Source organism: Astyanax mexicanus, chromosome 14, assembly GCF_023375975.1.
Source record: "Astyanax mexicanus isolate ESR-SI-001 chromosome 14, AstMex3_surface, whole genome shotgun sequence".
Taxonomy (NCBI): domain Eukaryota; kingdom Metazoa; phylum Chordata; class Actinopteri; order Characiformes; family Acestrorhamphidae; genus Astyanax; species Astyanax mexicanus.
The window spans coordinates 14,260,887-14,284,928 of NC_064421.1; the positions used below are offsets into that span (position 1 = coordinate 14,260,887).

The 24,042-nt window shown below is 37.9% G+C and overlaps 3 protein-coding genes across 8 annotated transcripts in view; 1 reads left to right on the plus strand and 2 right to left on the minus strand.

The window, feature by feature from the left end:
• Positions 1-51: 51 nt before the first annotated feature.
• On the minus strand, positions 52-5,763 carry ttc8 (tetratricopeptide repeat domain 8). 2 transcript variants are annotated; one of them, XM_007257365.4, is made up of 15 exons: positions 5,509-5,763; positions 4,641-4,670; positions 4,135-4,255; positions 3,947-4,010; positions 3,449-3,608; positions 3,233-3,322; positions 3,083-3,127; positions 2,917-3,002; positions 2,690-2,777; positions 2,484-2,594; positions 2,124-2,263; positions 1,811-1,985; positions 1,307-1,429; positions 513-596; positions 52-225 (listed from the first exon to the last, which is right to left on the minus strand). In XM_007257365.4, the coding sequence occupies exons 1-15, from the start codon at positions 5,626-5,628 to the stop codon at positions 109-111; spliced, it is 1,554 nt and encodes a 517-aa protein (XP_007257427.3). In that variant the 5' UTR covers positions 5,629-5,763; the 3' UTR covers positions 52-108. The 2 variants fall into 2 exon arrangements, with proteins under 2 accessions (XP_007257427.3, XP_007257428.3); XM_007257366.4 differs by lacking the exon at positions 4,641-4,670 and having other exon boundaries at positions 5,509-5,760.
• LOC103039744 (putative E3 ubiquitin-protein ligase UBR7) lies at positions 4,597-12,380 on the plus strand. 4 transcript variants are annotated; one of them, XM_022673099.2, is made up of 13 exons: positions 6,046-6,198; positions 6,337-6,562; positions 7,384-7,538; positions 8,840-8,973; positions 9,110-9,170; positions 9,320-9,415; positions 9,520-9,573; positions 9,687-9,792; positions 9,906-10,033; positions 10,352-10,555; positions 11,118-11,271; positions 11,399-11,460; positions 11,604-12,380. In XM_022673099.2, the coding sequence occupies exons 3-13, from the start codon at positions 7,419-7,421 to the stop codon at positions 11,694-11,696; spliced, it is 1,212 nt and encodes a 403-aa protein (XP_022528820.2). In that variant the 5' UTR covers positions 6,046-6,198; positions 6,337-6,562; positions 7,384-7,418; the 3' UTR covers positions 11,697-12,380. The 4 variants fall into 4 exon arrangements, with proteins under 4 accessions (XP_049319642.1, XP_022528820.2, XP_007257430.3 ...); XM_049463685.1 differs by lacking the exons at positions 6,046-6,198; positions 6,337-6,562 and adding an exon at positions 4,597-4,621; XM_007257368.4 differs by having other exon boundaries at positions 6,046-6,562.
• A 358-nt stretch (positions 12,381-12,738) lies between these two features.
• The window catches only part of LOC103040475 (BTB/POZ domain-containing protein 7), a 56,772-nt gene continuing 45,468 nt past the window's right edge, over positions 12,739-24,042 (minus strand). Inside the window, exons 9-12 of one of the 2 annotated variants that reach the window (XM_049463677.1) lie at positions 23,476-23,654; positions 20,646-21,035; positions 19,859-19,912; positions 18,020-18,129 (exon numbers count right to left, since the gene is read on the minus strand). In XM_049463677.1, coding sequence (XP_049319634.1) covers positions 19,880-19,912; positions 20,646-21,035; positions 23,476-23,654 — 602 coding nt within the window. In that variant the 3' untranslated portion in view covers positions 18,020-18,129; positions 19,859-19,879. Of the gene's footprint in view, positions 18,130-19,858; positions 19,913-20,645; positions 21,036-23,475; positions 23,655-24,042 lie in introns of both variants that reach the window. The other variant, XM_049463675.1, reaches the window with a different exon arrangement.

Genomic DNA, 24,042 nt, shown 5'->3' on the forward strand with positions numbered 1-24,042 from the left:
TAAATTGTCTGTCTTTGGTCTGACAAGGAAAACAACCACCAAAAACAGGTAGACTCTATAAACATCTCTAAACATGAGTTTAATGTGGTCTTCTATTCCATTACTCTTTTAAAGTACAGCAAAGTGGTGCCTGAGGCTCTTCAGGATCTGCTGCGTGTCCACGTGCTCAGGAAAGGCATCCTCAGACTTCTGAGCAGCCATGTAGCTACTCTGAAGATCACCCACCTTACAAACACACAAAATCAGAAGAAAAGTATTGATTTTCTGCTTTTACTATTAAATAAATTAATATATACAACAACTCTGACCTAAAACAGTGTAGATAAATTATATTGGGAAACATTTGAAAGCCTGCAATAAATTTAGATTAGTGAAAAAACATTAAGCCCTGTTTTTTTTTAATATAGTAAGATTAGTGCCTAGATGCTGAAACATCTACATAGGGGCAAAATGTTTAAGCCATTCCTTGTCTAATAGTTTAACAAAACTAAAAGTGAAGAGTTGTATCATACCTTATCCGATAGTATAGCAAAGTTATAATGTGGCTCATACATATGCGGGGCCAGAGTAGCAGCTGTCTGTAGAAAAGCTTTTGCCTGTAACAAAGAAAGAATGTGAGACAATGATTCCATAATTTAAATATATTACAAATGAAACTACATTTGAAATAGTTTATTCTGTTTTGCTGACTGTCTAATTTTATTATCTTATCTGAGAACACTCTGTACTTAGAATGTTACTTTTCACATCTGAATATCTCAAGCATGGCCGTGACAGTTCATTATCAATGTGGGCGAGGGTGGCAGAAAATTACGCCATGGCAAAATGCTAACATCTTTGTTTGGTCTTTTAATAAACCCAAATTTCTGACAAGGAAGGAACAGTACAGTCAAAGAAGAGTAACACTCTTAAGTACAGAACACTCTAAGGTACCAGAATGCTCCAAGATAAATGAGTGAATTTAGGCCCCTATAGACGCAGAATAAGGATTATAACCATTTTTAAAGAGCACCTGTAGTTTTGAGATTTGAATTTTCACACAAGATGCTGACAATGTGAATTAAAGTGCCAGTTCAAACAATAAAATAAATAATGCATGACTGCTGAAGTCCAATGACACATACATATCTTACTTTACAGCACAACAATATAGCCTTTCAAAATAATTAATAGGCTTGAATAGCCTCAGAATGTTTTGTTGTTAAAGACATTGTTTTAACCATTTATTCATTGCATTACAAAAAAAACAACAACAACGCTATTATATGCATTTTGTTGCAACGTTCTAATGAACAGCATATTTTACCTGCTCAATGCGGCCTTTCCTCAGCTCCAGTGCTGCCAAATTGTTATAAGCCTCAGCATGATCATTGTTGAAAGCCAAAGCTAATTTAAAGCATTGATAGGCCAGAGGCAAGTCACCTATACCCTGTAAATGAAAGATATTTTAGAAACCTTACTTCAAAACTGCACATATTCATTTTTATTATAACTACAAGTCATTTCAAATGAGCAAGAATGTTGACTAACGCAACCTCATTGGATAGCCAAATTAACTTTAAGAAAAATGCTAACTATGCAATTCTGCTATATCAGCTAACATGTGTACTCAATGGCTAGCATTAAGCTGAATTATAGGGGGAAGGGGGAGTCATCAACAGTGTTAAATATGTTTTCTGGAACAATCAGCCATAGAATTATTATGGAACAACCTAGCAACCTCCTGATTATATGGCCAGCGCTTAGACACAGCTGAGACACTTGGGAGCCCATGTTTGTGTTAGGAATAGAATCAAAAGATTAAACTAACCACTGCAACATGTCCAAGATTATACCAGACGTCTGCCTGTTCCTCATCACTGGAAACCAGAGCTAATGCTCTTTCAAATGATGACAATGTCATGTCATACTGCTGAGCATAAAAGCAGCACAGGCCCAGGTTATTATACAGCTGGCAGTTGTACACACCCATCTGCAGCAAGCGTCTGAGACAGAGACAAATATAAGAGAGTAAAGAGAAGAAAGCAGAAAGACAGACAGAGCAAACCAGGTGCAATAATTATGGTTATCACAAAAACTCCTACAGTAATTATTTTATTCCCACATCAAAAATAAAAGATAACCTGTAGAAGCGTAGGGCAATCTCTGGTTGGTCTGTATAAAAATGGTTACTTCCAATGCAGGCAATGGCTTCCACATGTGTATTGTCCTGCTTTAAGACATCTTTGTAGTACTCTGTGGCTGAAGTGATGTTATTCATCTCCTGGAAGTTAATAAAGATTTCAATCACTATGTTTGGGCAAGAATGAAATAATGTTCTAGGTGCAAAAGCATCTTAATGTTTTATTAATCTAAACTTGTACAATAAGTATTCAGGAAGAGAATAATCATTAAAACATAGCTCTGCTTGTTGGTACAAACATGTGCATACCTGTTAACAAGGAAAATTGGGTAAACAATATTTTTACATCATTATTACGTACCTCATGAATCCGAGCGATTCCAGTTAGCAAAGTCACCTCTCCTGGGAAATGATCCAGGCCTTGTTTGAAGAGGTTTAGGGCAGTTATGGGCTGATCCAGTCGCTGATATACCTGCATTCCAGGCAACAGGAGAGAACATTTTGTTTTTGTATTTCAACTTTGTTAATGTGAAATAAACTAAATTTAATTAAGTGGCAACTTCATACCTTTGCCAGGTAGAGATATGTATCTACAAATTCTTGGTGGTTGAGGGCTGATCTAAACTGTTTCTCAGCTTCACGATACAAACCAAGCCTGAAAAGAAAGACAATAATGCACAACAGGTTACAAATTCACATAACACAAGTTCATACACATCTTCACTAAGCAAGTAATGATCATTTTAATAAAGATGTCAATGATAACAATGTATTGTTGCAACAGTGTTACATACCTGTAATAACATTTGCCCAGCTGAACTTTCCACCACCAATCTTTGAACTGGGCATGCTCAGTGGCAAGAGCAGCTAGGTCCAATGCCTGAAATGTTTTACAATGAGAAATGAAAACATACACAAACTCCAAACAAGTATGGGCTAACAAAAGTGCTGCTTACTTACATTTTTTACATCATTTTCATGATGAAAGATGTATTCAAATAAGGTCTAAAGGAAAAAATATGAATAGATGTGATCTTTTGTAAAAAAAAAATAATAATAATAATAATAAAAAGAAATTCATTATTTAATTAAACATTTAGTTAACTTTACCTTAGATAAATTTGGTTTCTGGGAATACTTTGCCAAATTTAACCTGGATAAGTTTATGAAAGGTCCATCTGGATTTGTGAGCATGGAAGCCTAAAAAACAGAGAACAGAAAATCACAACTAAAAGTATGATTTAATTGCAACTGCAGATGAAAACAGTCAAAATCAAAACATAAAATATCTGAATATCCTTTAATCTACACTTTATTATACCCTACCGTGCCCAATCTGACAAATCTTCCAGAGGAACTAGTGACTGGACGGGCAGTGTTTGCTGTGCGAGGAGTTCTGATGGCTTGCTCCATGGTCCCTGGTCTACCAGACTGAGTGCTGGGCCTTACAAATCCTGTGATGGGGCGTCCTGATTGGGTCATTGGCCTAAAACACATTTCACAAATCCAATATTTAATATTTAACACTCTTTAGAGAATATAATTATAGAATTCTATAATACAGAGTAATTTATAGCATCCAGTCTGCTTTACTTCATGATTCATGTGAGGCAGAATTGAATCATGATTCAATTCTGCTTTCTGCTAGGCACTTCTGTCTTTAAGCCTATATGCATTAAACATTTATATGTTGTTCAAACTGATCTATATTTTTATTGGGTTAATGACTCTGCCTCTGAGCTACACACAAATATATAAAATAACACAACTAAACTTACACAACCTGACTAAAGTATTACTGAAATCTGTTCAGCATGTACGCACCTGACAGCTGGAGTAGGTCCTCCCCCATGACTTGTTCCAGGGAGTCTAAGTGATGTTCCAGGGCCTGACAAAAACATAACATGTGCATTTGCCATTGATTAAACTAATCACAAAAGCTAACAATTCAGAGTAATATATATGCGTATTTTTGGAAATGTCACTTATAAAAGCACTTCAATAGTACTCACGTGCCACCTGAGCAATGGAACTTTCATCCAACATTATTTCTGCAATCCCCTCCTGATCCACTTCCACCTCATCAATGTACACCATCTCAGTCACAGCTCTTGTCTTCAGACTCCAAGCCGCCTTCAAGTAATCAGTAAATGTTTAACACTGTTTCAGATTGTCTTACAACACTGCACAAATTCTTTACTCTGCTATAGAGCACAAACCTTTCTACTATATTAGGAGTCGAGGACGGAGTGGGAGTGATTCATACAGGTGGATTGGTTGGGTTTTCTAGGGGTCTGTCTGACTACTACACCTAAAGGTAGGCTTTGGGTAGCAGTGGGGAGTGGGGTGTTTGGAGGACAGGGACTAGGACACAGTTCTTTAGTTCTGGTCCAGCATACTTTTGTGATATCCTTGCTTATACATACAATTTTCAACTTTTAATTACTAGGTTTAGGTTTGGGTGTGAGCAGGGAAAGGTGCTGGACTCCGAACTACAAGGTAGGTTGGTTGTTGTTACCTCAGAAATATGGAGTGGTGTATCATGTTCCTTGGTAAAAAAAAAAAAAAAAGTGTAAAAAGAAGTAAAATGAAAAGTAGTTAGTTATATAAGTAACAGAATGAAAGAATTTGCGTTGCTATTCCAGGATGGGCTATTGATAACAAAACCAGATTAGTATGGAAAACCAAGTCTAATAAGGGGTGTGTCTTAGCATATCATATGCAATATTATCAACAAATACAATGTAATATATTCATTTTATTGAAATTAAATGTAAGAAAAAAGAAAACTGACCCAACTGTACATTTCATGACAGAGAGTGCATAAAATCATGTTTAATTGTTTGATGTGCAGCAAAAATTAAATAAGAATCACTGTACTGTGCATGCAAGTGTATTTTAATATCGAATCTGCTGATGCATTTTGTCTGCGTGTCAAAATATGATAAATACTGTGTATCGTGAAAACTGTCGGTTAGTGATTAGGTTCACCAAGGGTGGTGGCTTTTATATTGTTCATATCGACATCGGATTTGTATCATATGGTCCGAAATTAAGAAATATATCGTGATATATATTTTGTAACTAACGTTAGATATCTGGGTGAAGGATATAACGTTAGCTAACATACTATTTTACACTGTTAGCTAACTTACTTGGTAAACAGAGTATCCTACTTTCTGCGTTAATATGTTTGCTGAATAGCTAACCTAGTTAGCTAACTACAACGCAATATTTAACGATACAGAACGGGGTAATCGTAAGGATGCCTCCGTTAACTCTGCTAACCAGCTGCAGTCCAGTTTATAGGCTTAACTCTAGCTAATCGACCCAGCGATACGCTGCTATTCTCGGCTAGTGTATCGTTAGCTTAGCATTAGACTAACCTGGTCGTAAGGACTGTCTTCCAACACCTTTGTGCAAATATCCGAACATTTCTGGAACTTTCGTCTTCTAAAATAGCTCCACGCTAAAAAGAGTGGGTCCATGGATAAAGTCACCTCCATTTCTACAGAGAAATGCCAGAGAAACGCCTGCAAATACCCGCCTGATAATAACTAGCCTGTGCGCTGGCTAATGCTGTTTTAGCTAAGCTTCAAGCTTGGCGTTACCCCGGTAACGTAAGCTAGGCGCATGCGTGTTGGATAAAAGGGCAAATTTCTTAATCACCCACCCGTTTATGGAGAGTTAACCGCAAGATGGAGCGCGCGAGTCAGCCCTCAATGAATGAAGCTAAACGGCTAAAAACAAATAAAAAATAGTACTACTTTACCAGGATTCTCCTTTAATTATATTTAATTATATTTAGTATTTCCCTAAAGAAGTAAAGACAACTTACCTTCCATTTTTCTACAACAAACGGGCTTTGAAAAACAGACATGCTATTTTTTGCTACTGTGAGCTGACTTGGTGGGTAAACTCAGCTAATGCTGGAGTCAACCCACTGACATTCTCACACATAGCTGGTATAAATTAAAGTAGTACGAATAATTTAAGTCTCATCCCTAAAATGTCACTGGCCATTTTAAACAAATTTTATCTTCATGGCTTTTTACAGACTATGGATTCCCTAAAAGGTAAATATAGGAAAAACAATATTAAGTGTAAAAAACAATGTATTGTAGATGGAACTAGATAATATAACAATGTTTTATCGTATCGTCATACATTGCTACATTGATACTGCCCAGCTCTAACAAAACATTTTCCATTAGTTTCACTCAGCTTCTCAGTTAAATGTACCACTGCAGTGTTTTAAAGTACGTGGGTGGAGGGATCTCAGGCTCTGGTTTGTGCCAGACTTTACACGTTACAGGCTGTTTTCCAGCGTCATAATGAGCTTTAGCTAGCAGTGCATTGTTCTGCGTTTGGCCCACTGACGAGCACTTTCACTGCTGTCCTCCTCACCAGCCATTCAGCCTCGTTTACTGCTGGAAACAGGTAAGAGGCGATAATTTATTTTATCTTAACAAAATTGTAGTTGCCTTAAAATATTTACAGTCATGTGTCCACATTAAGAAAAAAATGAATGAGCTGCTCACAGAAATTATCTGATTTGTTTTTCAATTTTATGTTAATATTCAGAAATGGATCTGGGCCCTTATGAATTAAATTGTAACTTGCGTGCTAGAATAATGTAGTTAAAACAGATTTAAATTAACTGTTGAACTTTTATTTTTAAAATTTAGAACAAAATTTATGAAATAGCTGTGAAATAGCTTAATAGATTAATAGATTAATAATCATTAAATTACAAAAATTGAATTATCTATAAAAACAATTCTTCTTCTTCTTCTTCTTATTATTATTATTATTATTATTATTATTATTATTCGACGTGCTGTACAATGCATTTGTTTTATTTTGAATACAATTGTTGAATTATACAATTTAGGATATTGATTAAAATACAGAAAACTATTTAGGTTGTGTTTAAGTTTAAACTCTAATTCAATAAGTATAGGTTTAACAATATAGACTTTTTTGTATCAATACAGAACACTAAGATTAATCTTTATTCTAATTCTGGCAATTAATTTTGTGATTTACTGTCTTATAAATAAATAAGCAACAAATTAAATAAAAAAATAAGTACAAAAAAAATCCCGCCAAAAGTTTGACGTCGGTCCAAACCGGAAATCACGTGTTGTTTCTCGTGCTGGTGTTTGTAGCAGGCACTGCTGTGCTGTGTCTCTGTGCTGAATGAGGAATACAGTGATTTTGTTCATGGAACTCTCTCCCTTCTGTTTGTGGTGAATTAGACGGGCTTTGTTTGTGTGTGTGCGCACACTGAAAGATGGCTGATAATGAAGGAAACGTGGCTGCCGTGTCCCTGGTGGATGTGGAGGATGAGGAGCTGCGGGAAGCTCTGGCAGTGCTGGCTGGCAGTGACCCCGACCAGTGCTCCTACCAGCAGGTGAGAGACAGTGTGAGAGGGAGGAAGAAAACATTAACCTACTGAAGTTACAGCTTTGAAGAGAAAATGCTTTTTACACTAACTTACCTGTATGACTATGACTATGATTATGACCTATGACTTATACAGCTCTGGAAAAAAATAAGCGATCACTTTAGTTTCTGAATCAGTTTTGCTATTTAGAGTTATATGTTTGAGTTAAATTGAGTAAAAAACACTGTTTTATTCTATAAACTACGGACAACATTTCTTCCAAATTCCAAACAAAAACAGTGTTATTTAGAGCATTTATTTGCAGAAAATGAGAAATGGCTGAAATAACAAAAAAGATGCAGAGCTTTCAGATCTCAAATAGAGCATAGGCATGTTCTCCTCCACCAGTCTTACACACTGCTTTTGGATAACTTTATGCCACTCCTGGTGCATAAATTAAAGCAGTTCAGATTGGTTTGATGGCTTGTGATCATCCATGTTCCTCTTGATTATATTTTAAAGGTTTTCAATTTGGTAAAATCATAGAAACTCACAATTTTAAGTGCTTCCTTTTTTATTTTTCTGTAGAACTGTATACAGTACCAGTCACTTGGAGGCACCTCTTCTCATTCAGTGTGTTTTTTATTTTATTTCTTTATTTAATTTATTTTTACATTGTGGATTTTTTTTTTTTTTCTTTAAAATTGATAGATGTATTTTTCCTGTTTGGTGCTTCTGCTACCGCTCCTGCAAAGCTACATTTATTCATTAAATAAACAGAGTGTCTGTAGGTCCCAGGACCAGCATTTGCTGGTTACTTGAGCAACCATGATGCTGCTAATAGTTACTAAAATTACAAGATTCATTTACTCAGTATAGAGACTGCACCACAATCTATGTTTTAAAAGTACTTTTTAGTAACAGTAACGATAACAATGCAGCAACAATTGCAGAGTCCAAGTAAGCTTAAATATAGTTGGTAGTAGAAGGCCGGTGGCAAAAGCTGGATGAGTCGACTATGGAAGGTGACTGAAGAGCCTGACAGTCAAACTTGGCTGTAGAGGTGGGCAGCTCTGTGGCAGGTTAAGGTTAAAAGATGCGGTCAAAGTGCTCCAGCACTCTGCTGTGGAGCAAAGGAGCTCCAATGGTAGTGTAAAAGCTGTAATTACAACACCCCTAATACTCTATTAATGCCCATGGTTTTAATGGTTGGATAAGCAGGGTTCTTAAAATCTTTGGAAATATAATGTATTTTAGATTAGACTTATATGTATATGTCAGTCAGTCAGTTCATCTTAATAATCTTCTGTTTTTACTTTGTGGTTCAGGGATACATGAAAAGACAGGCTGTGTTTGCCTGTAATACATGTAGAACTGAAGGCATGGAACCAACTGGAGTCTGCCTTGCATGCGCTAACCACTGTCACGATGGCCACGACATCTTTGAACTGTATACCAAAAGGTATAGACTGCCAGTGCACCACAGAACAAATTATATTTAATTTATATTATATAAATATATAAGGCTGTAATATTACCTGCTTAGTGCACACTTTTCACCATTATGATATATGATTTTCCCCTTTTTCTTTTTTCAGAAACTTTTGCTGTGACTGTGGGAATAAGAATTTTGGCACATTTGAGTGCAAACTCAGTCCTGTAAGCTATGAATATTATATTTTACAATGCTATACTTGTATCTACTTTTTTGCAGCAAGAAAAACTATAACATGTCAAATCTGTGAAAAAATGTAAGAAATATTTCCAGAGCCTGGCATATTTATTTGCCATCATTTATGTTCCCACAGAAAAAAGACAGTCAGAATACCAAGAACGTGTATAACCACAACTACTTTGGTCGGTACTGCTCATGTGACCGGCCTTATCCTGATGAGGATGATCAGGTATTTTGGTGGACCCTTCTAACCCTTATGAAAAATGTACAATCACTTTTATTAAGTAATCTGACTGCTGATTTTGTGTTATTTGTCTTATCTGTTCATAAAAGGTTGGTGAAGAAATGATTCAGTGCATTATATGTGAAGACTGGTACCACTTAAAGGTTGGCATTTGTGCATTCAGTAGGACTGTAAATTCCTTATTGTGAATCCATAATTTCTGTGTGCAGTGTAATTATAACCTGATGTTCTAATGAGATGCCTTCATCTATTCCAGCACCTTGGCTGTGCAGCAGTGGACTCCGAGGAGTTACTGGAGATGGTGTGTGAGAGCTGTATGAATAAAGCTCCCTTCCTATGGACATATGCTGCTTACTTTGCAAGTAGGTGACATTGTGACAGGTTGCATCACTGCATTGACTGGAGTTGATTGAGTTCATATCCTGTATGTGTTGCTTGTACAGTAAATGCGATTGGTATTTTTGCATTTTTGAAGCTCCTCCAGTTACCAGCAAAGAGAATGAAGATGTGACTACACCTAATGTTGAGAAGGAAACGTCGTCATATCCATGCAGGGATGGGGGACATGCTGAGCCGTCTACAAGCCAGGGCTGTATAAAAAACGTAAGAGTGGGAAAACAAAAATGTGTGACTCCAGTAAAGATGTGGTCTGTTGCGGTTAAACATGTTAAAATATATTGAAAATACCGTGATATACCCTAGCTTGAATAATACACACACTAGTAGTGTACACTTATCTTAAACTTAACTCCCAGTCACACAATGGTAGTTTTCCCTCCCTTCCTCCAGCAGAGGGCGCAAACCCCTTAAACTGAAGACTGTAAGGGGAGGTTAATTGGTGCGCAACAGTGTTGAAATATTTGTATTTCTGTCTGAACCCTGTAAATGAGAGTAATATTTCATGTATTCCTCTCTTAACAGCCCACTCTGCCTAATGGAGATAGAACTGAAAGCCAGAAGAGAACTCGTGAGGAGATGGAGAGGCATTCTTCAGCGTGCCAGTCTGAAGCTGCACTGTGTAAACTGAAGAATCTTAAAACCAAAGGCTTGGTGAGGCCGAGGGTTGGATCAGTGTTTTGGCCTTACTGCTGGCGGTCCAAACTTTGCACATGTACAGATTGTAAGGTATGTTTAAACAAATGTATACAATGTAAAATGAATATACACTGATATGCCAGATGTTATGGGACAGGAACAAGTATCGTGTCCAAAGGATATTTGCTTTGGCTAAAGAACCTTGCCTTTTAGTTGCTTTTTAAGACGTATTCCCTGAGCACGTCACACTGTAAATCAAGGAATATTAAATGCCCACACAACTTCTCCATCTAGCACTCAATATCGTGCCTCGCTCAAACTCTGATAATTCACACGGACTTTGCCACCCTTACACACAAGATAACACACATCTTATCACAGCTTATACAGGTGTGCAGGTTTCCTAACCATCCCCACCTGGGATGACACTTCGTAATCGGTTTATATACTGGTATTGGCATGTTTTGGCATGTCAGTGTAAATGAATTGATACTGAGTTGTATTTAAAGCATATATATATCATGAATATCATGTCTTTCTTTTAAAGGATCATATATATGTTAAATGAACATTTTACAGTGTCAAACAAAGTGTCATTTTGCTGAATTAACATGCAGTAAGTCCAGTCTGACTGAGATTGATGTTCTTGTAGAGAGCGTATGTGGAAGCAGGTGTTCAGTTCTTGCTGGATGAGTCGGACACTGTGCTTGCGTACGAGAACAAGGGCAAATCGCTGCTGAGGGAAGACTTGCTCACGTCCTGCTTTAGCTCCCTGGATCGCGTCCAACAACTTGAGATCATTTACCGTAAGACATCCACAACTTTTTACTACTTAATAGTCTGATGTAAATCTACATGCTTTAACTAAAAGCTACAATGAACCACGGTCTCTTTGGTCAATGTTTAAAGGTGTGGCAATTTTTGTTATTCCAGAGTTCAATGATATGAAGGATGAGCTACATGCATTCCTTCGGGATTTGGCTGACCAGGGGAAGGTAGGCACTTTTATGGGCCGTCAGTAATTTTGAAATATTGTGGATTTTGTAATTCTGTGGAGGGATTGCAGTTGCATTTCCCCCAACTGATAAAGAGGGAATTATAAAATTAAACTACGTTGTATTTTGCAATGCGACTACAGGAGGTGACCCCTGAGGCTATCCACGCCTTTTTTGAAGAGCTTCAGGCAAAGAAAAGGAGACGATCCAGTGCTGGACAGTACAACTGCAGCTGAACTGGTATGAGTCAAGCCATTACTGCATTCCACATCTTGGACAAGTTGCACCTTCTTCCAAAAAGTGTTCTAGTAACTATTCTTTTGAACAATAAAAAAAAAAAATGCACATTCAAAAGGGCTGCTGCTGCTGCTAAAGTGAGGTGTGTGTGTGTGTGTGTGAGTGTAAACCTGTTCCATTGCATTTCTCAAGCTGTTAGTGTTATTCATACCATGCATTTAACTTTTTAAGGTCAGTTAATGGTCAGGCAAGGAAAATGAATTGCACTGATGCCCTCATTAGTTTGTTAGAGTTCCAAGGTTATAGACCACTAAAATTATGCATCATATTGTAGTCCTTATTATGCCCATATTTGTTACTCTGCGTCTAAACTTTTTAATTTTCAATGGCAAAAATATATGGAGGTGTTAAAAAAAATAGGCTCCAACATATTCTGTGGTAAATAATAGTTATATATTTATATAATGTTTAGGGTTTGTTCTGTGTACTTTTTTTCTCCTGAACATCACTGGATCCTCTAAATGACGTTGTTTAGGAGTCAAATTTTCTGAAAGTTGTTTTCCCCTCTTTAATCCTTTAGTCATGATCATGATTAAAGAAGGATGACAAACCAAAAAGTAATATGACTGTTATGGGCAGCTTTACTTTGAATGTAAGCATGTATTTGAACCCCCCCCTTCCCCATAATATAGAATTAAACACCACCACTCCTGCCAGGAAAATGCCATAACATACAGGAATTACAGAAAATGTATGCAGAATGCATAGGGTTCTGAACATATTAACTTGAAACAGGCAATTTTTTGAAAACCCCCTTCAGTCTGGTCATTGACAAATCAAGTTTAGACTCTTGGTGCCAAATATGGGCATAAGATGGCACCAACTACGGAATGAAAAGCACATCTTCCATGGTTGATTTGATCATATTTTCCCCAGCTTGCAATAAATAAAATTTACACTGTTTTGGAAAGACTTGAATTAATACTTGAATGAATAAGTTTCCTGTTAATAAACAGACTACAAAATGAAACTACAACAGAGTGATATTGAAGCTTTATTTTTGAAGATGCTCTCTAGCTACAAAGTTGGTCACTTATTTACCCTCTCTGAGGTAAAAATAGAAAAATAGAACCAGTGAAAATTCAAAATTCATTTCAAGAAATGTAATTATATATTAAAGTACAATCAACATACTTATTTGAAAAAACCTGTATCAAACCACAACGTGTTGTCTTGAGTTAAAGGTACCTAAAAAAGAAAAATACTATTTTCAAGGTCAAAATCATGTACATGAGGCAATACAGGCAGTTTAGAAACTGACAGATGAATGTGGGCTCTTACGAAGGCTTGCATAGGCCAAAATTTATTCTCCTAAGAAAATACTTAAGCCTCTGCCAGGCAAGGCACAGACATTTGGGTCTTCTACAGTGTTAATGGATGCAAGGAAACCACTAAAGCCCTCAGATCAGATCTTAGAATATTTTTCTTTACATTTGTTCCCCAAATGCAATGCATTAGGAAATGAATACAGATGCATTTCACTGTTTGTTCATGTGTATTAACCTTATCTTCTTGTGCTACTGAAGTAAATTGATAAGCAGCAAAACAGAACCAGAGTGCGTAAGCAGCGTTTGCCTTAAAGGGCTTTCCCACAGTACAGACAGATGAACATAGGAGAATAATGTACTTTTCAATGATGCTCTTGTAAAGCTGTCAACAGCACACTGTATACGATTCCCGTCCACACATATCCAGATATCCGGATTTCCTTCTCTGTTTTACATTTTGCAGTTTTTATTTTTATCCCACTTTTCTCCCCATTTTAGCTATGCCGATAATCTGACTTACACTTTTCAGCTGTACTTCCATCACTAGTGATGCCCTTACACCAGGAGGGTGAAGACTTGCACATGCCTCTTCCGATACATGTGAAGTCAGCCACCGCCTTTTTTTCGAGCTGCTGATACAGCATTGCCGAGTATAAATCACAGCGAGCTTGGAGGAAAGCGCAGCGACTTGGTTCCAATACATCAGCTCACAGACACCTTGTGCTGATCGACATCACCTTTTGGAGTGATGTGGCAAGAGAGCACCATCTACCCACTCAGAGTGCACGACTCTGACAGCCAATGGCAAGCGGCATGACCAGGATTTGAACCAACGATCTCCTGATCATAGTGGCAGCCCCTTAGTCCGCTGGACCACCCGGAGGCCATAATTTAGCAATTTTTGCATGAGCATGGTAGCCCTGTATTGGGCAGTAGTACCTCATAATTAGAGACAGCAACACACCATGCAGAGGTTTAATCCCAAATTATGCAATACTCCCCAAGTCGTGCAGCATGCAAGGCACAAAGTGACAGATTCTAAATCTAAACATAGCATTATATATGTAAATTGGGCAGAATTTACATATCTCAAAATCTGAAACTAGTGCCATATGTAGACACTGGTGGTCTATTTAGGGAGAATGAAGATATTTCAGATTTCCTTGTCCATGTAACACTAAAAACAGTAAGTTTTCCATTATCTCCACTCTTGTATTCAGTGATTAAAAACAATGTTTGAGTCCAAATTGCTACACCCCCCCCCCCTCTCATTTACTATACAGTAAATTGTATTTTTTCAGTAAAGAGAAGAGGTTTTCCGATAATCAAACTAAATGAGCATCATACAGAACAGCAAACTCAAATTGCATTACCTGTGTGCAGCAACAGGGGAATTACATGGAGGCAGAGCGAGGTAGAGGTCCACTGTGAACGCACAAACCAAACTGCTTCTTGGCCTGGAAAAATGAGTGCAGCAAATGCTTAAAACCTTTGATGAGGTTAATCTAATTTAGAATATTTATCGCAATTATTATCAAAATTGTATGACACATTAAATGTTTGTGTCCAAATCGCAAACCCAGAATATCCTGGATACATGTGGACAAGGCCTAGGACTCACAGCAGAGTGTTGTTGAACTTTCATGTCTATAACGCAATGATGTGTCCAGCAAAATAAGGAGTATGCAAACAATCTATGAGTCTGTGGAGTATTACATCATTACATCATGTATCATACAACTCTCATTTTGGGTCAAGCATCAAAAATAGTTACCTACTGTCATACTTTTCACTTTCAAACACACACAATCACTAAACATGCAGCCTAATGACAAACATACAACAGGATGCATCAAATACTACACCCTATTTTCCTGTGTGGATTTTATGTGGACTAAACTAACATTGGTGAGATGACCCTTATTTCAGTAGCTATCCGTCAAAAGACCAAAACAGGGAGGTCATACAATGCTGTACACTTATCACAAGCCTCTCTGGCATCCATATTTACCACTAGGTGGCAAAGCTAAGACTGAAATCTGATGACAAACCAATCAAACAGCTAGAGCTCACTGCAAAGTTTAGTCTCCAGAAAACTCTGAGCTAAATGAAGTTTAGGGACCAGAAGAACAATCAGTAAATCCATGCCATGAAAATAAGGAATGGCTTGCAGTCTTCCATGGTCTCTGAGAGCAAAACCCCACAGCTAAGGCCACTGGATGTAAGTGAAAAGGAGGTGAATTCAAGCATGTTCAGTATGTTCTCTACAGTACGTGGATTATTCATTCTCAAGGCTGGTGCTAATGTAAATATTGAACAGTCCTGATTAATTGTAGAAACTAGGAGTCTTAAATAATTGAACCATGGATCTAACAATGAAGTGTAACTCAATCTCTATATAAACGTCATTCAAATCCTCACATATGAATACAACACTGGGAACACAATACTACTAAAAGACATGGCCAAAACAATTCATCAGTTCATCATACAGCAATCCAGAAGAGTTTCCGAAGTCAGTTTCCCCTCATTATACAACCACTTTATATTTTTCTTTTACCAACTGATACTGTTTCATAGCATCAGTCGCCATCTATACATGCACATTCTGTGGAACATTTGGAAAAAATGCAAACTACATATAGAAAATCACATTTCCCAATACTTAAAGTGTATGTTAACACAGCAAGTAAAAGTGGCCAAAATACAATTTCTTTGTGTCATTTGTGTGGCAATTGGAATGGTAAAAAAATACATACATGTTGTATGAGAATCTTATAGATATCCAATTTGAAGCAATAGATTGGAATTTATGCAACCTTTATAAAAAGGGAAAATGGATGACAGTACTGAGGGAGGTTTTCAGTGGTGGGAAAGTGAGGTAACATACCTTATATATATTTTGGGTCATTAAAGTAGCATAATTATGGTAGCTTAATATTTGTTAGTAGCTTAAGTTTTCTAAGGATTGTCTGCTGTGTACAGGTATCTAAAAACAACTGGAAATAATAGCTTTCAGGTGAAAATGATTCATTCTAAAAGTCAGTTTGTCAGGTCCAAACCCAGAAATTAAAGACTTGCATATTTATCAAACCTATCACAGTAACCAGTACAAAGTGTACTGTCTCTTCTTCAGTGACCACAATGTAGCCTAGCCTAAAATATTCTTTACTGAGCTTTTGTGAAAGACCTCCCTAATATTTAGGGTGATGCCTCTGTTCAAACTAAATTGTGGTAGGATTGTGTCTAAATAAATGATCAAATGCAGCCACAGGAGGATATGAAGTATCCGCTGTAATTCCTGTTTCCTGATTGCTTCTGTGGTGCTGATGAAAAACTGGAAACTGGATGTGTTGCTCTTTTGCACAAGTGTCAGATTAGGATTGTGAACTGTTCAGACGACTGTCGGATACAAGTCGCATTTAAAAGGTGTGGACAGTATGTGAACACCCAGAAAAACATCAGACTTAGGCCACTTTTACCTGCTGTGTGAACGTAGCTGTAGCACAATAGATATGGTATGTATACTGAAGAGGTAAGGTCATCATGCTTATAGGTATGGCCATGTAAAACCAGTTGCCCTGATTCTAGACAGTTTTAGAGGAACAACAGGTAACTTTGGACTATTGTGAACAGTCCGTATGGTTTTAAAGCTTATTTGTTTTGTTGTGTAAGGATTGCCTACTGCCTATAAGGATTAGTATGAGGACCGCCTACTGTCTACAGGATTCTGAAAACAATGGGCAATAATAGCTCTAAATTTCTGCCAGGTCCAAACCCAGAAACGATGACATGTATGATTACCAAACCTACCACAAAAATAAAAACCCTAAGTGTCCTTGTCCCTCCTACAATGACCACAATAGAACTGATCATATTCCTAATGTCCTGTGGCCTAAAGCATTCTTCGCTAAGCTGTGTAGGTTTCACATGGCAGATAAACTATAGGGAAGGAAACTATAGGGTATATACTGTGGAAGTGATGTCCTTTTATTATGTTCATGTAGGAGTTTTATTTAGTGTATTTTCCCCCCCATTTTCAATGTTAGGCATATTTTATTGATGCTTCCCTCATCATTGCGCATAACCACTGTGCCTCATATAACTAAATTATTCTGTGTAAAAAGGTAATGTGTTTAAAACTGAAAATCAAAACACAACGTTTAATTCTCAGCATATCTTACCCACGAAATTTAAAACCACAAAACTTCATTCATTCTCAACTAGCTCATGCTAAAAATTCCACAACATTCTGAAATAACAAATAGTTTTCTCTTCATTCCATTCTCAAGATTTAACAATCTACTAGACTTGAGTAGACTTCAGTCTTTGTCCTAATATCACAATTCCCTTTGTGTCACCTCATTTAAAGTGCAGATTTCTTATATTGGTACTCTGGCTTATTGGGTGACCTGTGATCCCGGCTTATCCCTGCTTCTTCACTACTGGACCTGTGGTGCCCAATCGCTGCAGAGGGCTCCCTCATGCCCCCCGTTTCGTCTGTGACTGGCGTGTGCTCCTCATAAGGGTCTGCACCAACCCTTGAAGGTCCAAGACCACATATTAGGTCAGAGTCATTTATTGAGCGCCCACTGGGCACAAGTGCTCCTCCTACTGAGGGTCCTCCAGAGGAGGTCTGGGCCAAGTCTAGCCTTTGACCCAAGACATCCAAATGAAGGGAGTCCGATGGCTGTCCTAGCCTGCCCTGGGAGTGCAATGATAGGGAAGTGTCGGGCAGATACGAGAGGTGCAAGCTGTTGTATGCGCCTCTGCGGTGGCCGTACAAGTCTGAGCCTGTGTAGGTGGCCTGAGGAGGATGGCTAGATGTAGGGGCGTCTGTTTGACTGGAGAAGTCATAAAGGTCTGGATACTCAGACTGCAGTTCAGGTTTTTGTTTGGGGGGATGTCTTTTGCAGGGAAGATGAGCCAGAGAGTGTCTTCCACTAGGGCAGGGTCCAGTCGGGTAGTGAGGCATGGAAGAAGCCATACTTGGATGAGGACATGAGTGAAGGCCGAGGTTCTGAGCCTCACTGTGATCTGACAGGGTCATAGCAGACACTCCGAGGGCGATGTCCGGCATGTAATCACTTAGAGGTTCCAAACTCTGTGTGAAAAAACAATGAAAATCATATATTTTGCTAAGACTAATTCAGTGAAACCTCAAGAATCATTCATGAAGATTTAAAATGTCATTTAGCAAAGTAAAATAGCTCCCACAGCCAAGCAAAAACACAGAGCAATTTTACCCTATACTCTTAAAAATAAAGCTGCTTCAAAATGTTCTGTGAGTAATTCCATGAAAGCACCACTTTTGAATTGTAAAAGAAGTAATAGTTTGTAATAGTTTGTAATCTGTGTAATCTGTAACTAAATGTTAAATCAACCCTAAAACCTAACCCTAATACTAAAATTAACTTGAAGCTTGAATCTATCCCAAAACCCAACCCTAAGAGGATGAGTTTAAGCTTGGAGTTAGGGTTAGGTGTAGGGTTACAATCAATAAAAAATCATTTACATTGAATTTAGTTTAATGTTAGTTAAGCATCTACAAGGCATCTACAGTGGACCGTCTAAGTAAAGTGAAACATTAATGCTTTTAAATAGTTAGAAATGTATAATGTGAAAGAGGATGGATGGAAAAGGGGAATTGCGCAGGATATAGAGTGAAAGGACAAAAAGGTTCCTAAAAGTTTAAAGGTTCTTCAAACATATTTATTGCAAAGAAATTTCTTTGTACAAACCAAAAATGGTCATACTCCTTTGAAGCACCTTTATTTTTGATCACCACTAATGATCTTTTATATGTACGTTCACATCACAAGCTTCAATGCTCAATTCTGATTTTTCCCTCAGATTCAATGTTTCTGTTTTGATGGTAGGTGGTCCATATCTGTGTGAAAAAAAGGTGTGAATACACCTTTACTTTGAAACAGCTTGCATGTATGCATCTGAATCAATATCCTTATGTGAACGAACCACAGGCATCATGAACATCAAACATAAGTCTGAATCAAAAACTTTTTCCTCATCTCTAGTACTTTATAAGAGTCCAGAAACTTCTACTGCTTGTATTCTTCTACTTTAACATACAGCAGCCATCGTAGTGGGGATTTGTACATGCACTGAACCCCAAATGACTGTTAGAGGTAAATGATAGAGGTAACGCACTGTTTGGATGAAGAAGCCAATATTTTCTTGACTGATGGTGAGCCAACAAACAGTTCAAAACAGTTCATTATTGCTCATTACTACAAAGACAAAATGTCAGATGTGCAGCATTTACTGAGCAAATTTCTGCCCCTTAACAGAGAATACTACAGCGTATTCTTTTATTTTTTTTGTACTTCTGAGCATTGTGTTTCAAGATAAATTAATACCATACCATCAAATATTACAATAATCAGGGTAAAGATAATGTTTATGGGAAATTATTTTCATTAAACATTTTTTAGTTTGAATTGTTATACATGGACCAAGTTCCTTACCTGTGAACATTATTACTATTCCTTACAGCTGAACATAACATAAGCAATAACAAGTAGTCTCCTTGCAGCTTGGTAATATGAACATAGCATTTAACTCACACAAGGTAGAAAGGCAATTTTAAAGCAGCACCAACAAATACCACGATTTTGTTGTCATTGCACCACAATATTAAGTACAATAAATTAATTGTAATTTGCAGGAATTTTAAAGGCTAAATATGGAACATGATCACTTTATTACATTATTTAAAGCAATTTTGTGGATATACAGCATCTTTGATTAGTGAGAATGAATTTTTAAACAGTAGCTTTTTATTAGACTGCTGCCATTAATAATGGGTGACCTACCCATCCATAAACTTGATTTCATTACAGAGCTGTTGAAAGGATGCCAATCTGAAACTGCAGAAAAAGATACACATATATCTAGACAGCTCTGAACTACAAAACTGCAACTCTCAGAAAACAGTATTTCCAATAGTGATAAATGTAAATGGATGTAAATTTTAAATATATGACGGCTTGATTGATGGGAAATGGACTTTGATATAGAGAAGACTGAGCACACAAATGAATGGTGCTTTTTATTATTTTAAGCATAAAAATCCACAGACAGATCCTATCCTAGACAGAAGAGCTGTATGGGAAACCCATCACTGTCAAAAGAGGACCATCACACCATCTCAACAGCTTGGCACCTTTTAAAACATGTAAAAAAACATTAATAAACCATATATACACAAAGTGACCTATTGACACTTGACACTACAATGAGAAAGTAGTTTGTTAGTCAATGATGCGCCCCCTCTCAAAATGTGTTAACTTGGCAAAATATCTTTGAATGGGTCATATAGGCATGTCTAGCAGTCAATGATCTCTCACCATGAGGTACACTACCCAGAAATAACCTCTCATATTTTTTATAGGGCATAATTAGACCACAACTGTAGTGTTTTACACATCTGCTTGAGATATAACTGCATCAGGATTTTGCAGCAATCTTGGATGTATAATTATTTTGTTAATAAGTGCACTTCATTTAGATTAACTTTGTGTGTTAGTGGAAGGCAGTGGAATCCAGGATCAAGAATAAGAATTTTATAAAAGTATTTTTTTAAATATTGTAATTACTCACCCCACACGACTCTGGAAGTCCTTTTCCCATGCTCTGAGCTTTGCTGTAGTCAGGAGGCTGGTAGGCCTGGCTACTGGGTTTGGGCACGGTTGAGCCTCTCTGCTGGAGAGGGGTGTGGTTACATGGATAGGAGAAGGAGCGAGAGGGAGGAGGCACAGGAACCTTTGGCCTCCAGCCTCCTCTGTGCTGAGCCTGTCCAGGCATGGATGGAGGGTGATATGGGGGAGGTGGAGGAGGGAGAGGGGGGTTAAGACTCCCCAGGGTCTCCAGGTCCGTGAACAGAGTTTCCATGGCGGGGGAGCTGTTCACTCTGCAGCGGCCAGCCGCTCTCAAACTGAGGAGAGGACTCTCGTCCCCAAAACGCTCCTCTGGAAAGAACTTCTGTGGGTTCTGCCAGGACAGAACAAAAAAGTTCACGTTGTAATGCTCAGGCAAACCGTGCACTTTGTCCTAGTTTCTATCCTTTGTTAGCGGCTGTCTAGACTACAGGGAGTTCTGTTCACTTAAAAAAAGGGACTGGAAATTCTCACAGACAAGATACACTTCAAACGTTCCTCAGAAGAACAAAAAGCATTTGTTACAATGTACAGTCTTGAGTAATTAATGATTGGCTGCAGATTTTTAAGATAATACAAAAATTTATGTATTTGCCATCTGTCTTAAGAAAATTCAGTTTTTTATAGTTTGGCCCCATTTTAAAGTCTGATTAATCAGCATACTTTATACGTAAAAAAAAGCCCAAAATTGTGGACACTCCTTCTAATTAAAAACATACATGTACTTTAGGTTGCACCCACTGCTGACACAAGGTGTGCAAATAAACAGTGTGCAGCTCTAAAAACAAGTACTGCCAGGAAAAAAAGGAGTCTCTAAAGCAGATAAGCATGAACCTTTAGACACCATGCCTCCCAGCATTTCTCTAGAACTGTGTTCTCTGGAATTATGATGCTTAATCCAGTGTTTTTAGGATGGGGTACAGTGGTGATCATCCAACACCTTGTAATCAATCTTGTTGCTAAATGCAATTAAATCCTTTTCAGGAGAGAAAATTAATGAGGAATTGTCCCAGTGTGTCAAGATTAAAAAAGTGTTTAATCAGACATCATCATCATTTACGTATCCTTTTTTTCCTTTTAGATTTATTTCTAATTTTCTCCCATTTCTTCTCCATAATTTAGCTAGGCCGATTGAACCACAGCGCTCTCAGAGGACAGTGCAGTGACTCTGTTCGGATATGTCAGCTCACAGATGCCTTGTGCTGATCTACATCACCCTTTGGAGTGATGTGTGGAGAGAGTGCATCTACCCACCCAGAGAGATCAAGTCCAATTGTGCTTTTCTGATGGCAAGCTGCATGACTAGGATTTGAACCAGTGATCTCCCAATCATATTGGAAGCGCTTTAGATTATTTACGTATCTAGTAGGGGTGTCACGATCTCGATATTTTATCGAAATCGATCGAAATGAGGTCATGGTATCGTGTATCGAAGTCAAAAAGAGTATCGACGATCCCTCCCGCGCGCACAGCGCGCTACGCAAATGGCGCAGCACCAACACAGCGCATCCTATTCATTTCAATAGAGAGCGCCGCTGCATGAGCGCAGCCCCGCCCTCAGTTCTGCTGTGTGAGAGGCAGAGAACAGAGAAACTGAAACTGAAACTGAAAACAGGGCTTTCAAGTTTTGAGTGCCGGCGGGAGTGTGATCACTGGTTTTTATCTGTCCAACGGGGCGAGGGGGGGCGGACGTTGTGCGCGCAGGTTTAGTTTTCTGTGTGTGTGTGTGGGGGGGGGATGCGGGGTGCGTGTGAACTCGCTGAAATGCGTGTGTCAGTGTGACTTGAGAACGCTGACTATAGATCACAGTGAGGTGGATTAAAAATCTTAAACTTATGATTGACTACACCTGTTGCTTCATTTGAATTAAAAAAACATCTTTCTCTCAGATAAAGTTAATAATATATCTTTCTTAAAGAAAAAAAACTTGTAATTCTCAGGGACCGAGTCTTATTTTTCATGTTTAACTGTTATAGTAGGATAGAGTTCAGTTTGTTAAGGCTTTAATTGTTCCTTTTTTTTTTTTTTTTTTTTTTATGTTGCACGTTGCAGTTTTAATAGTGCACACTGTTGCTACCAAAAAAAGTCACTAGATGGCATTACATATATATCTTAATAAATAATAATAATAATAATAATAATAATAAAAATAATAAATAATATATTATTAAAATTTTATGAGGCATAAAATAATAAAATGTAAAAATATAATAAAAAAGAAAATCGAGAATCGAATCGAATCGTGACCCTCAAATCGGAAATAAAATCGAATCGAGGGTTTAGAGAATCGTGACACCCCTAGTATCTAGGGGTTTTGCAAATATCTGGGTTGATTTTTTTTTTTTTTTTGGCTTATGAGTGTTATTCATTAATATGATTGGTGTGTTACATGAACCTTGTCTAATGCCATGTTGGGGCTAGAGGGATATAAAGCATCACAGCATTGAGCTGCGAAATAGTGAAACGATGTTCTCTGCAATTACAGAGCTCCATCCAATACTACTGGAAAAAGCTGGGTAGTTCATCATGCAGCATCCTGACCTCCCAAATGCCATCAGAATAAAAGTGAATCAGAAGCAGGTATCCCAATATTTCTGTCCATATAGTGTATGTGTTAATTTAATATGTTATAAAATGGTATTACTTGTCCTGTTTTAACAGTTTGATTACTCAGTTAATTGTCAAAAATAATCAGGAGATTACTCAATGTGTAGTGTAATTGATAGTGGCAGCCCTACATCCATTATTATTTGGCAGCACACCCATCATTTCACCTGAAGTAACTCCGCCGCTCCATCTGGCAGGCCAAACTCTCTGAGCACGCGGAGCTGCAGCTCGTAGCTGACCGTGGCTCCCTCCCCGCAGTTTAGAGCATACGCTCTCTGAACCTGGTCTGTGTGCCTCAGCTCCTGCAGTCTGGCAATCATCTCTCTCACCACTGCCAGCCTGGGCACTGACACACACACAAGCACACACACACACACGTACACACACAAAACACAGGCAGGGTAGGAAGGAGGGAATCAGAATAAAGGGAGTCAGTGATGCTCAGACATTTTAATTGCTGCATTATTGAACAAGCCATCACACACCCTTGCAGGCTCCTCCCTGTCTATCTCAAGGACAGGATGCTCAGGACTTTCTGATGGGAGGTTTAGGAACCGGTCTCTTCAAATCAATCAAAGTCTCGCTCATTTATCCACTAAATAGCTCTCAGTTCCTGGATGTCTCTTATCATCTCTGAACCTGACAGATCATCAGATCCTAAGTCATGTCCCATAAATGTCTTTCCTAAACACATTTGAAGTGGATAAGATAGCGGATTAAGCACTCTGCTTAAA